The sequence below is a fragment of the Trachurus japonicus genome, chromosome 18 (genome assembly GCF_045865225.1).
Source record: "Trachurus japonicus isolate A0001 chromosome 18, Traja_1.0".
NCBI classification, from domain to species: Eukaryota; Metazoa; Chordata; class Actinopteri; order Carangiformes; family Carangidae; genus Trachurus; species Trachurus japonicus.
Window position 1 is genome coordinate 6,442,080 of NC_140924.1, and position 14,873 is coordinate 6,456,952.

Here is a 14,873-nt window from a genome sequence, read left to right on the forward strand (position 1 = left end):
TAAGAGTACCCAACAGAACATGACATAGTCAATTGTAACTTAACAAACTCACTGTTCTCTTTTTTTTTTTCCACAAAACCTGTATATGAATATAGCAGTATTAACAACCAATAACATATTTATGTACACATACAGTATATATACATATCATATGTGTGAACTAATAACAACTCACAAGTTTTGTTCTTTAACACAATTTATACTGTCCATCACTTAGTACTTTGAGTAACTTCAGAGCTGAAGCTCCCTTCTTTGTGAGACAGTCTGCAAGCTGCTCTTCCGTGTTGCACCAAAGGATCCGCTGAACCTTTTGGGCTTGTATGAGTTCTTTGATGCTGCTCATTTCTAGTCGAAGTCTTTTCTCGGTGACTGACTTTGTTGACTTCAGTGCATCAGCCAGTGAGTGATTGTCTGTGATGCAGATTACTGGTACAGTGTTTTTAGCATCTCCAGTAGTAAGTTCTGAGAAGAGTGTCGACAGAAAGATGGCATTATCAATCCCATCTGACATTGCCAATGTTTCACCCGCAAGTGTACTACGCACAATCCTCTTGACTCTCCTCGACTGCCAAGAGAGAGGTGAGAAGTCCCCATGCTTCCCCATCAGGAGAATAAGGTGTCCTCCTTGTGTGCCTCCATCAGAGAGATTTCCGAATGAAGCATCACTGTACACAATCATCTTCAAGCCGTTGTCACTTCCTAGGTGTTGAAAGTTCAGAACCACCTTCTTCGACTTAAGCTTGCATATTATTCTGTTTGCTTCATGAATAGTCTGAACAGTTGCACCTTTTAGGCCTGATGCAAGGTTGCTGGCATCAAACATCACATCTGGTCTGCTCTGTCTTGCTACCCATAGAATTTGGCCTATTTTGGACCTGAGTTGGGCTTTTTCTTGTTCACTGAGAGATGAGTCTTGTTCTACAGCTCTTGAGGGATCCATGTGTATAGGCTGCATATGCTTGATATAGTTCTCTTGGTGTATATGCACTTTTCTGCCGACTGTTACAAAGTCTATTCCCACATAGCAGAATTTTTCATGTTCCTCTCGACCAACCAAGAATGCAGATCTGAGCTGAGGTATCACAGTTGTGGAAAAACTTTGTGTGCCCCCCCATATGAAGTCATCAACGTGACAGGCAAGAACACCAGTTACAGCACAGTCGTGATCCAGCCAGTAGAAAACAGCTGGATCAACTTTTGACATTTTACCTCCTGCTGTTAGCACTATTTCTTTAACTCTGTTGTACCAGTATAAGGAAGCATCTGCAAGACCATACACACATTTCTTTAGCTTCCACAATGTTCCTTCACTCTTAGCCTCAGGAGGTGGTTTAATGTAAATGTCTCGTGATAGTGCCATACCTTGTAGGAAAGCAGACTTTATGTCCATAGAATGAAGTGTCCACTGTCTTTGACAAATAACTGCGAGAAGGAGCCGAAGAGACTCAGAAGCACATGTGGGTGAGTCCTTTTGCAGCTCTGATACTTCTAACTCCTCAAAGCCTCGAGCAACAAGTCGTGCTTTGGGTATTTGTCCTTTGCTTGTGTCTTTGAGAGTGCACACCCATCTGGTGGAAATACACTTTTGTCCCTCATCTTTGACTTCCTCAAACACATTGTTGTTAGTCCAGTTCTTTATCTCTTCATGTTTTGCCAAGTTAAATGATACATCTTTTGTTACAAAAACATCATCATGGTCGTCTGTAGCGTTTGCGTCAGTAATGTTCATTTCCACCTGAAGATCCTCCACATCTGACATATCAACCGCTCCTGTGGTGCCTGCATCAACAGTTGGTTCAATAAATTGTAAATTAAACCAGTTTCTGTATTTACCTTTAGCTTTTCCTGCTCGGCCTAAGACCTTAGCTGTGTGTAAAGTCCCTCCATCTTTGTCCCTGTATGTCACAATTTGTCCCATTTTCAGGTTAGTATCTTTTTCCTTCTCTACAGCAGTCTGTGCCGCTGTAGTGTCACGCGTGTGGTGTTCTGGTTCTTCCTGCACCCTAGTGGACATTGCTGTAGGCTCCATTTGACTCGTACTTTGTTGCATTTCAGGTACAGTGTCATCAGTGTCTGTTGTGTTATTGTCAACAGTGTTCTGTACTCGCTCAAAGTTTGTATCATCTTCATAATCAACTCTTGTGACATGTTGATCCACATTTTCTGTGTTCTCTTTTTTTAGTCTGAGACGATGTACCCTAACGCAGGTTCCACCATGTCTGACAAAGACCACTGCACCATCCTGACCAATTACAACTCCTGGTCCTTTCCATTCTTGACAGTCCACTCGCTTGTAATAAACTTTGTCTCCGGTTTCATATTTTTCATCTGTATGCCGGATTTGTTTTCGCAGTGCTCTCCGTATTCTCTCCGAACATTCTGCTTCTGTAAATGCCTTTCTCGATGCATGTAAGGCAGAGATGTGTTTTGCCACCCACTCACTTTTAGTTGTGCCCTCTAGAGCTGGGGGTTTATCAGTTAGTATAGACGGCAGGTTGGGATTTTGTCCAAAGACTAACTGATGAGGACTGTAGCCATGGACACTTTGCATGGTGTTTTTAGCCATTAGAGCCCAGTCCATAGCTGTGCTCCAGTCACAGCCATTGCTCGACTTCACCTTCATTATGATCTCTGAGAGTGTTTGGTTATGTCGCTCCAAAAGTCCATTACTCCATGGACTGTAAGCAGCTGTTGTCTTTATTTCTATGTTAAAATTTTCCGCCATGTCTCTCACTTCCTCATTATTAAACTCCCCTCCATTATCACTGAATAATTTCTGAGGTGGACCATGCACACTTATCCAATCATGGACAAAATGTTTCACTATCTCAGAGGATTTCTTTGTAGTCAGAACGCTGCCCGCACTGAACCGTGTAAACTGGTCAATAATGTGTAAATACCACACACCTGGTTTAAGTTCGTGGAGATCTACTGCTACAGTCTCATTGTACTGAGATGCGAGTGGTAGACCAACAGCAGGCCTTGGTGTAGTTTTACTGTACCTTTGACACAGTTCACATTCACTCACAATTTTTTCCAGAAGATTGTTGCATTCTGTATCTTTGTTACCTGAGCTTTTTAGGAGTCTCTGAAGTCTCTCTGCAGAAGCATGACCAAATTGCTTGTGAAGCTTCAGCAAAATCTTCTTTTTTTCAGATGTGTTCATTTCCTCCGAGATGATCAGTATTTCATTCTCACACTGATTTTCTTCATGTCCCTTGGTTTTGTTGTCCATTATGTTCACGCAGTAATGACCAGAGCTTGTAAAGTCCAGTTTTACAGGTTTGTTGAACATCACTGCTTTGTCGTTTTCCATGTCCAGAACTGTCCCTGCTCTTTTCATGGAAGCTTTGCTCAGAAGCAGTGGTATGTTGGCTGGGACTACATCTGTTTCAATGTGGCAATTGGTCTGTCCAATTTTTGCAGGAATTTTTAACTTTTTAGTGGAATACACTACTTTTCCATCACCAAATCTGAATGGCCTACAACTTGGTTCTTCTGTTTTTGTCAAGTCATCTAGTTTATTCTTGCTTAACCCAGTGGCATAGTTATCCAGCCACTCCTGTCCACATACAGTTCGAGTGCATGCTGTGTCAATAATTGCTGAACCAAAACACTCTGTCATAAAGATTTCTGCTTCAGTGGGTGACTCTTCTGTGTATAGAGTAATGTTACATTCCTCAACTTCATTTGTGCTACTCTCTTCTGTGAGTTTGACCTGCTCACCTCGGTGTGGACAGTCCTTGGCCCAGTGAAATGTGGATTGACAGACAGCACATTTTGATCTGCGACCATACCTGTCCAGTGGATTTGTGCCAGGCAATGGTGTTTTGCTGTGATCCTTTTGTGGGCCTGACTTGCCCCTTTGTCGTCTCTGTTCAGTAATGTATGCAGTTTCTTGGTTTATTCCCATGCAGGATGTAGAGACTTTTCCTCCAAATATCCTCTTTAATGCTGACTTCATTGATGCAAATGTCAGATCTGTGCATGCTGTCAGAGCTAGCTGTCGATCTTTCATTTCTAGACATGCAGTATCCAGCAGTTTAAAAGCTAGCACTGCGTCGGGAAGCTCCATCTTGTATTTGCGCATCCTGGAGTACCGTTGCTCAAAATCAATTATATAGTCCGACATTGACACACTACTGTCTCTCGTAACCTTGTCAAAGTTTGAATACGCTTCGTAGATTAGGTCTTTTTCTTCCTTAAGAAACAAGTTGTCAAGCTTTGCAAGTAGCGTTTCCATACCGGAGTCTTTATCTAGGTCATCTACCGGTATTTCCATCGCCGTCTCTCGCGCTCTCCCGGACAGCGCCAAAACCACAGCAAGCGCTTGCTTGCTCTTTTCCAGATCCGTAACTCTAGTCCAAATGGCGACTTCATTCTTCCAGCTTTCAAACGACTTCCCTTCGTCGAAGCTCGGCGGGACTCTGTAGTTGCTAACCATCCTCTGCTACCATGATAAACAAGAACGAAACGACTTCTTCTGTTTGATAGCGACCACTTTACTTCACCGCCGCCAAAAAAACTCCACAACAACAACTTCCGTAAAGCTTTACATACATCCGCTTAGTCCCCCCCTTACATCCTCTTTCGGGCTTTTCACAATAAGAGTACCCAACAGAACATGACATAGTCAATTGTAACTTAACAGGGACAATGTACATTGACACACATTTTAAAATCCATGGCAACAACATTTCTCATTAATCTAAACCATGAACTGTCCAATCAAAATGACTGCTTATGTTTATTAGTTATTACCTTATTTTTCTTGTTTTACAAAGAAGAAGAAAAAATCCACAAAGTTAAAAAAATAAATAAATAAATATATATGCAGCAGAAAGGCTCTGGTAATGCTAAAACAAGTTTCATACAAACAGTCAACATCATTTGTACACTAAAGCACTTTGAGTTGCATTTTTATACGTATGAAAGGTAATAAATAAAGTTTGAAGTTTGAACGCACAAGTTCTAATTATTACGACTTCTAAGTTACCCACGATTATCTGGTGATGAACATGCAGGCAGCTAGCACTAAAATAGTATCAGTCCTTACAAGCATGACAATGAGCGGCTGTCTCAGTGGTTCCCGTCACCTTTGACCTCACAGAGTCCAGGCTACACTGGTGAATTGTAGACTGTCCAATCCAGCTGACAGCAGCTTCACTTTGGACCACATGGGCGGTGTTTGAGTGCGGAGCCAAGGCGGGAACGATACAACTGCTGTCAATCTGCAGAAACCCAGTCTGAGTGTAGAACAGAAGAAACAGTTAGAGGAAACAATCATCTACTCAAAACAACTAAATAAACAAACATCATGTTGTGGTTAGTGCATCAAACAAAACAGGTTGTGAACAGTTTGTCTGAAACGTGTATCCAATTTCACTAAGTAGACTTTTATTTCAACTAACAGTTAATTATGTCCATATTTCTTTTGACCGTTAAGGCACCAGTTGGTCTACATAGATAAGGGATGTCCCGAATCCTGATTTTTGGCGTTCTGCCCAATACTGAATCCACTGTTTAAAGATTCGGCCAAATTCGGACCGAATACCAAATCCTAATCTCATAATTGGCCCAGACAGTAAACACAGCATATATGCAGTAACCAACATCACTCAGAAGTGTTTCATTCTAACTGTAAACAATGGGCAATAACTTTCACCACTATTTTGAATTTGAACAGAATTAATGCTCACGCTCAGAGAACATTAACCAATTCTCATTCAAAACAAGAAAGAAAACAAGAAAATTTCCTCTGGGAAATTTTGAGAGGGCCACGGGAGCTACGGCCGGTTGTGCCATCTCTGTCAACATGGGAATCAAACCCACGATTTTAAGGTCAAGACAGAGCTGATCAGACAGACACAATCATCTTGTGTCTGTCTGTGTGTCTGTAACTGTAATCACATGAAGCTGGTTCTAGAGTCTGTGTGTGTGTGTGTGTGTGTGTGTGTGTGTGTGTGTGTGTGTGTGTGTGTGTGTGTGTGTGTGTGTGTGTGTGTTTGTGTGTGTGTGTGTGTGTGTGTGTGTGTATGACTGACTTATAGTAGACACATGTTATGAGCTGCATCCTGTGTCAGTCTCACTTAGCTGTGTCTGTGTTTATAAACATTTAAACGAGCGCCAGGTGGATTGTTTATGAAGTTAACGAGCTCTGGCCTGAGAATCACAGAGGTTACCACGGCAACTTGAGGTGGTTACCACGGCGATAGGGGCCCCCCAGGCTGAGACAGACAGAAACGTTGAGAAAAAGAGCGATTTTCTGCCTCTGCACTGGTCTCGCATTTAGGCTTACGGTGACAAAACGGTAACTCCTATCAGAACAAAACACAGATCACATTGCTCTAAGGACTTCCTGAAAAATGCGGTACGATTTGGTGTTTCTACAGTAAATATTTTGGAGACGCTGGCAGTTTTAAAACATCGGTCCGTTCTGCTTCTGTCAGAAAATCTTTGTATTGGAGTCAATGAGGAGCAGAGACAGACGTGGCCGCACTCAGAGGCTGATAATTCAAATTCTGTAAGTCTCTCTGATATTTTGAGCACATGGTGAGAGACAGAACAAGTTTGTCTACAAATTTTTGAAAAAATTAGAGTGTAGAGTGTAAATTGTGTCCGGGCCGAGTGTGGAAAGAGAAAAAATCTGGAGTTTTTCTGGGCTCTCTCCCACTCTAACCGATGATGTCACGCACTCTGACACAAACATTCTGTGCAATACACACCCATTATAATCTCATAATTTCTCCAAAAGTGATCATGGTCATTGATCAGGGATTGATCAAAAACTATAATACCTATCAATACGTGGAATAATGCGCCAATACACAAGACTTTTTTCCGCCCGTCCCATTGACTTCAATGCAAAATTTTGCGCAGTTTTTCGCAACGTCGCGAAAAATTCGTAAACTGTTGAGAAAAGTAATTGCACACTGATCCCGATCAAGATGCATGTTTTGATATATAATTTGACAAATGTCGACATGTGTAGGGCAAGCGTAGGGTTCGGTTCAGTTGATGTTCTCAGGTTTGGTAGAAACAGAACCTCATCAAAAAGCCTCAAATTCGGCCAAATCAGAAACCAAATCCTGGATTCAGTACATCCGTAAAATACATGGAGTTGGTTTCAAGCTGAAGCTCAGTGTGATATCAATAACTTGTTGAGCATTAGTGCTTGGACCAATTCTGAGCACATAATTAATTGCCTTCAAAACACCCAGAATACATTGCACAAAAGGGTCTTCTCTGGCCTCCCCATCACACCAACAGGAGGTCTAACCTCTATTAGGTGGAAGACCCTGTGTGGACTGAATACTGGTCCTGGACTTACCGTGTTTTTATGGAGTTCCTCTCAGCCTCTGGCTCCTCCTCTGATCTTCTGTTTGTCCTCATGTCCACTGTGTCCAGAACTTCCTTGGAGGTCTGCAGCAGGAAGCAGTGGACCTCGGATAATAGAGTTTCTATTCTGTCGTCTGCCTTCAAGGACTCTCGTGTCTCCGGAGGAACTGAGTTGTCACCTATCTCCATCAGACAGTGGAAGAGATTCTTGCTTCTTTCAGGAGGGATGTTGTAGGTTCTTATCTCCTTAAGGTTTTCAATTGCTTTCTGGATGATTTCTGGACGGTGCTCTGACCGACCAAGCAGACCTCCTAAGAGTCTGTTATTTGACTCCAACGAAAGACCATGAAGGAAGCGGACAAACAGATCCAGGTGGCCATTCCTGCTCAATAATGACTGATCTACCACTTTCCTCAAGAACATATCCAACGACTTACAGCTCCTAAACTGACTCCAGGGAGTTCCCAGGAAAGTCTCCAGTGTCTCGTCCTTGTTGGTGTAACAGTAAAAAGCATATACCGCTGCTAGAAACTCTTGAATGCTCAGGTGAATGAAGCAGTAGCCTGTTTTCTGGAGGATCACAGACTCTCTTCCGAAGATCTCAGTACAAAGTCCCGAGTTCACCACGGCTTCTTTGACAGTAAGGCCATGCTGCTCCAGGTCTTCTTGGTAGAACATGATGTTTCCTTCCTCCAGCTGTTCCAACGCCAGCCTCCCCAGCTTCAGAAGAACTTCCCTGTCGGCCTCCATCAGCTCTTGTGGACTCGTCTCATGTCCTTCACCATACTTGTTCTTCTTCCTCTTTGTCTGGACCAGCAGGAAGTGTGAGAACAGGTCAGTCGTGGTCTTGGGCAGCTCTCTTCTCTGGTCTGTGGTCAACATGTGCTCCAGAACTGTAGCACTGATCCAGCAGAAGACTGGGACTTGACACATGATGTGGAGGGTCCTGGACGTCTTGATGTGTGAGATGATTCTTCTGGACAGATCTTCATCACTGGACCTCCTCCTGAAGTACTCCTCCATCTGGGCGTCAGTGAAGCCTCGGACCTCTGTTACCCTGTCGACACATGTAGGAGGGATCTGATTGGCTGCTGCAGGTCTGGAGGTGATCCAGACCAGAGCCGAGGGAAGCAGATTCCCCTGGATGAGGTTTGTCAGCAGCACGTTGACTGATGACATCTGTGTGACATCAGACACAACCTCCCTGTTGTTGAAGTCCAGTGACAGTCGGCTTTCATCCAGGCCGTCAAAGATGAAGAGAAGTTTACAGACAGCCAGCTGCTCTGCTGTCACCTTCTGTAATGTTGGATGGAAAACATGGAGCAGCCTGAGAAGACTCAACCGCTGATCTCTGATCAGGTTCAGCTCCCTGAACGAAAGCAGAACCAGCAGACTGACATCTTGGTTCTCCAAGCCCTCGGCCCAGTCCAGAGTGAACTTCTGCACCGAGAAGGTTTTTCCAACGCCAGCGACGCCGTTGGTCAGAACCACTCTGATGGGTCTCTGTTGGACAGGTGAGACTCTAGAGACGTCCTCTCTCTGTTGGACGGGTGAGACCATAGAGACGTCCTCTCTCTGTTGGACGGGTGAGACCGTAGAGACGTCCTCTCTCTGTTGGACAGGTGAGACCGTAGAGACGTCCTCTCTCTGTCGGACGGGTGAGACCGTAGAGACGTCCTCTCTCTGTCGGTCAGGTGAGACCGTAGAGACGTCCTCTCTCTGTCGGTCAGGTGAGACCGTAGAGACGTCCTCTCTCTGTTGGACGGGTGAGACTGTAGAGACGTCCTCTCCCTGTTGGACAGGTGAGACCGTAGAGACGTCCTCTCTCTGTTGGACGGGTGAGACTGTAGAGACGTCCTCTCCCTGTTGGACAGGTGAGACCGTAGAGACATCTTCTCTCTGTTGGATGGGTGAGACCGTAGAGACGTCCTCTCTCTGTTGGACAGGTGAGACCGTAGAGACGTCCTCTCTCTGTTGGACAGGTGAGACCGTAGAGACATCTTCTCTCTGATGGACGGGTGAGACCGTAGAGACGTCCTCTCTCTGTTGGACAGGTGAGTCTTTAAAGATGTTGTTGCATTTGATTGGAGTGTCATTGAGGGTCTTCTTGTTGAGCGATGTCTCCAGCTGTCTCACCTCATGTTGGGTATTGACCTCTTCACTCTGTCCCTCTGTGATGTAGAGCTCAGTGTAGATCCTGTTGAGGAGGGTTCCACTTCCTGTTCCACTTCCTGTTTGTCCTCTGGTTTTACTTCCTGTTCCCTCAGTTCCTTCAGTCACTCTTTCACATCTGCTCCTCAGACTGAGCTTATATTCATCTAAATTCTGCTGAAGTTCACTCACTTCAAAAAAAAAAAACAATCAGTGACTCAAACATATGTTTTGTAGAGTAGCTCCAAGACTTTGGTTTAGGTTGACTGGTCTTACCTTCTACAGGTCTGGTCTGACTGGATCCCTGTAGTCCACTGGCTCCTGAGGAGTTTGACTCTTGTCCTCTGATTAAACCTTTACCAACACGAACAGTCGTCCTGTTTCTGAGAGAATGACGGTAGTTTGGTCAAACAAACACACTTTCTATGAGCTCAGACCGGATTCATTCGTCAAAGTCCTCAATGTGACAGGAAGTCAATGACCTAAAGTTTGTGTTCTCCTCAGGCTGGATTGTAATAACTTAAACATTTCCCGTTTCCTTTTCTAATCTGTTTCTTTCTTTCATATCTTCTGCTCTCATCTTTTGTTCTTACAGGAAACAGTGTAATAAACTTCTTACTTTGTCCTCCGGTCCTCGGTTGTGGACCGACCTCCAGACACCAGCTGCTTCCTCCTGCTGAAAATCACAGTTCAACATGAGAAGATGAACAACGTGTCTGTTATTTACTTCACAGTGAGCAGCTGTCTTACCCTGTGGATGGAGCCACTTGATCCTTTGAGAAGTTTAGAGGGAACCCCATGGACCAGTCACTCCGCAGCGAAATATGAGAAGGTCCTGGAGACACAGGTCTGTTCTCCGCACAAACATCCATCTTCATCACCTCTTCTGTTTCTCTGAAAACAAGAGATCAGTCACCAACAGTTTCCACAGAGCGTCAGATATTTGGCTTCTGTGCTGATTTCACAAAAACAAAGATGGGAAATCACTGCTTCTTCACTTTTCCCCTGGTGTCAGCTGGTCTGTGACATTTCCTCTACATCTGCATCTCTGGGTTGAAAACAGTGGAAACTTTGTGACGCCTCTTGTTTCTTTGTTTCTTTCTGCTCTTTCATCAGAGAACGAACCATTTTCCATCTCCTGTCTCAAGTATGTTAGTTACTGTTACTGATCCTAACCCTAACCCTATAACCCTTCCATCATTCTCTTTGGGGACCTGGGCCACTGAAATTCAAAGAAAACATATAAATACACTAGCTCACCTTACAGCTGAGATGACAACTAAAACATTAGCACCATCTACTGTACATATATACACAATAACCATGATATAAGTTTGATAAGTTTAACGACAAAACAGGCAATGCAATCACAAAAATAAATGATGAAAAAAAAAACCTCTCTTACCTCAAAACACGTTTTTTCCTTCTAAAACTGTGTCTGGCACAGGGTGCTACTTCCTCACATATAGAAATAGCACTAAACTGAGCTACTAACTTGTTCCCGAGTCCCTGAGAAATAGGAAGTGTTACAACTGACCATTACTACAGTACTTCCCTTCAGTTACCTGCCTGATATGCTTTAGTTGTTCCCTGGTGTGACTACAAAGGCAGTGAACAACACATATGTGATATAAATGAACAGATGTTGCATTTCTATACTTATATGAAATAAAATACACAAGTACATATGTAAAGATTATACATGGAACCCTTAGAAACGTTGTATACTGACTGAGTGATCAGCTATTTGTCAAGATTATTGATCGATCAGCTGTTTGGTGGTGGTGCTGCTGCTCGGTTGATAACATGAACGTGTGCATTTTGGAAAAGAAATGAGTAAAAACAAAAAAGAAACAACACGGCTGATTCCTCTTTACAATGAGGATGTAGGAGAACCTGAACTCACCATAGGAGCCTCAGTCTGTCGGGTTCCCAGTAAATGCTTCATTTATGTTAAGTCTCCGACTGACGTGTTGATGTGAAGGTAGTAGGTACACCTACCTATGTGTGAAAAGAAAAGAGAAAATGAAAGACAAGATGTTGGTTTACCACAGCACAAACTCTCCCACCTCAGTTTCTTGTAAGAACAGCTTCTCCTCCATTCTGTGTCAGGCACTAAACATAACACTGAGTCTCTTTGTACTTGATTGAGACAGCTCACTGGTTCAGGCAGCTGAATCGTGTGCTGAGTCATGGACGTGCACGTCACAACTCAGCTGTTCAGGGACATTTAAACTAGCTTTACCTTTAATTTGGTTATGCAGCAGTAGTTCACATGAGAACAACGAACTGTGGTGGCCGGTGCCAGCTCCTCTTTTTTGGGTTGTCCAGTAGGGGTCCCCCAAGGGTCCATACTGGGGCCCATTTTATTCACATTGTATATTAATGATTTACCCGATTTCTGTCTAAATGTGGACGTTCAGCTCTATGCTGATGATGCGGTAATTTTTACTAAAGCTAAAAATCCTGAGGAGGCAGCACGGGTGCTTTCTACAGCACTTACACACATACAAACATGGCTTACAAGTTCATGTCTTATTCTGAATGCAAAAAAAACTGTTTGTCTATTTCTGTCGAAGCAATCTGCTTCTTCCATGCCTTCTCGCTCAGGTGTTTTTTTGGGTACTGACGAGTTGGAGGTTGTTAGTGAATTCAAATATTTAAGTGTGGTTATAGACTCTAAACTTTCATTTAAAAATCATGTTAAAACGTTATCAAAAAAAATTAAATATCACCTTAGCAACTTTAAGCAAATCAGAGGTTCGTTGTCACAAGCAGCCGCTTTGATGTTTCTGCACTCTATGATTTTTTCTCATTTAAGCTACTGTATCACCAGCTGGTCTATGACCGGATCTACTATCGTGAAACCAGTTGAGCTTCTGTACAAAAAAGCACTCAAAATCTTAGACAAAAAAACGGTATCTTACCATCATTGTAATATTCTAGTGAAATATAAATTGCTGAGTTTTCCTAATTTTTGTAAATTCTCCTCTGCATGCCTAATATATAAAGTACTTCATGGCCTGGCGCCATCTCCACTTAAAGAGTTTATTGCATTTAAACAAACAAGGACCACCAGGTCAATCACTAACAGGGACTGTGTGGTTCCGTACAGGAAGACCTCTTTCGGTCGAAATGCCCTGTCTACGATGGGAGCTACGGTTTGGAACACACTACCTTTGTCCACAAAGGAGTGCCCTACTCTGTCTACTTTTAAGGGCCGCCTGAAGTTATGGCTTAGAGCCAACCAGGCATGTGATCACTTTTAATGTACCAACACTGTGTAACTGTGTACTGATACTGTGGTACTGCGTACTGATACTGTGGTACTGTTACCTGTTAATGTATATTTGAAACTGTAATGTGTTAAGTGTTATAGGTGCGTACGTGCATGTGGGTCGGAGGGGTGGGGGATAGGTGTATTGTTGTGTAGCGATCTGTGATATCTGTCTTAATGTGTCTTAATGTAACTTTTTATATACCTTTGTTTTATGTTTTACTGCCATGCTCCATCAGGCAGGGGGACTGCCAACGGAAATTAGCCTTCTGGCTATAATTGGGTGCATTTACATTTTATTCTTTTAAAATGTTCATTGATGTACACTGTCCCTCTTAAACAAATAAAGGAAATTAAATTAAATTAAATGACAATAACAACATAAATACAATATATGCATCATTAAAGGAAAGCAAAAGCAAAAGCCCTAACCACAACACTAAGGAGTCTGAACAAATTATAATAAACAGAAAGAAGTGGTGCTAAATAAAAGCAGCACATTAAAGGGAGCTTAAGTGTGCGGCCTCTTCTTTTCTTTTTTCAATAAACAGAAAGAACAAATTTAAGAAAAGCAAAGTAAAACATCTCCATTATCGTCTTATCAACATAAAAACTATGTAGCTTAAAAAGAACAAATGTTGGTTCACCACATGCAGACAGCACCCAAATTAACACAGTGTTAATATAGAGATGGGCTATAAAAGTAGAGACCTGCACAGAGACAGAGCTGTGGAATAAAAAGGTTTAGGCTATTCATATTTGTTGGCTATAATCATCATGCAGCTGTCTCATGACACCACAACCACCATGACTCGGTTATGAAACACCAAGAAACAAGCTTAAACTGCAGACTGCAAACATTTGACTGGTTTTAATCCCTAACGAAGGCTTGTTATGCCAAAACGCGTAGGAGTTTTTAAAGGTTAAACATGACCAAGCACTTAAAGGTTGAATATGTAAGATTACCAGAACAACAACAGAAAAAGAATTCCAGCAGTTGCTAGATAAAACGGGCCGTTGCTAGGTAAAACGGGCCGTTGCTAGGGACTCCGCCTTGATCAGAGGACAGCAGAGGTGGAGAACTATGCAGGATATTTACCTTATGTTTCATTTTTACCGTCATTAACAGCATAATAAATGACTTGTAGCGTGTTACAGGGAGAGTGGAGGCACCGCTGCTGCTCAGAGCCTCCGCTGTCACTGCTCTCGTCAAGTTGGGAAAAAAAAGGAGCTCGGTGGCACCGAGAGTCCGCAACAGTGTTTATGACAGATAAGACTACACAAATACACCCATCCTAACATGTATATGATAATCCATTGATCCACCGATTGATTATTAAAAAGGCTTGGTGGGAAACAAACGCATACGACCGGGAGGAGGCAGGAAAACAGCGGAGAACTGAGCCACATGTCGGCTACAGGCAGGTACGAATGTAAACACAACGTTGACAGAAAGTTGTCGAGCCCGTCAAAAAAAATAATTCAGACTAAAAAATGTTTTTATGGAAAAGCAATACTTTCATTCTGTACCCCTCTAAACGCCCCCTGGATGTATTATTTTTGAAAAAATATAGCTTTTAATAAATATTCTACATATTCAACCTTTAAGTTAGGCCGAACAAATGAGTCTGAGCTCCACTCTGACCAAAGACGGTTTAGAAACAAGACGCTCCACTAAGAGTCAGTTTCCTGTCTTTGTCTCAACAACACGCTCTCTTTTTCCTGATGTTAAATACGACGGTTAGCTGTGTAAATATCCCATTAGGGAATATCATCCGGGAAACACTTTTTTTTCATTTTCATTGTTAAGTGAGTCATACTCAGCTTTACTTATCAATAGAGACAGAAGCCGGTGCCTTATCAATCTGCAAGACTGTCTGAAAGACATTAAATCCTGGATGTCCTCTAACTTCTTGCTACTGAATTCAGATAAAACTGAGGTGTTTGGAGAGCACATCTCTCCCACTTTAGCTGTGGAACCAGATCTCTCCATGGGTCAGAGAGGCAGACACTCTAACTACAGAGCTCTGAACCATTTCATAGCTACGCTGCTGTAGACTTAGACTGCTGGGGGACACATCTGGTTACATGGAGCCCTCTCCTCTCC

General features: G+C 42.9%; 1 protein-coding gene across 1 annotated transcript; it reads right to left on the reverse strand.

Moving 5' to 3' along the window:
- Positions 1–4,913: 4,913 nt before the first annotated feature.
- Positions 4,914–11,611, reverse strand: LOC146968525 (NLR family CARD domain-containing protein 3-like). The gene is made up of 7 exons (XM_085759255.1): positions 11,396–11,611; positions 10,240–10,383; positions 10,109–10,165; positions 9,766–9,872; positions 9,256–9,680; positions 7,331–9,129; positions 4,914–5,246 (listed from the first exon to the last, which is right to left on the reverse strand). Exons 2-7 carry the CDS (start codon positions 10,365–10,367, stop codon positions 5,105–5,107), a joined length of 2,658 nt encoding a protein of 885 aa, XP_085615381.1. The 5' UTR covers positions 10,368–10,383; positions 11,396–11,611; the 3' UTR covers positions 4,914–5,104.
- Positions 11,612–14,873: the final 3,262 nt, after the last annotated feature.

Excerpts from the sequence above, each read along its gene's own strand:
- LOC146968525 (XM_085759255.1), bottom strand. The coding sequence starts at position 10,367 with ATGAAGATGGATGTTTGTGCGGAGAACAGACCTGTGTCTCCAGGACCT. Across the intron at positions 10,166-10,239 it reads CAAGTGGCTCCATCCACAGG|CAGGAGGAAGCAGCTGGTGT; the intron begins GTAAGACAGCTG and ends TGTGATTTTCAG. Across the intron at positions 9,873-10,108 it reads ACCGAGGACCGGAGGACAAA|AAACAGGACGACTGTTCGTG; the intron begins GTAAGAAGTTTA and ends TCATTCTCTCAG.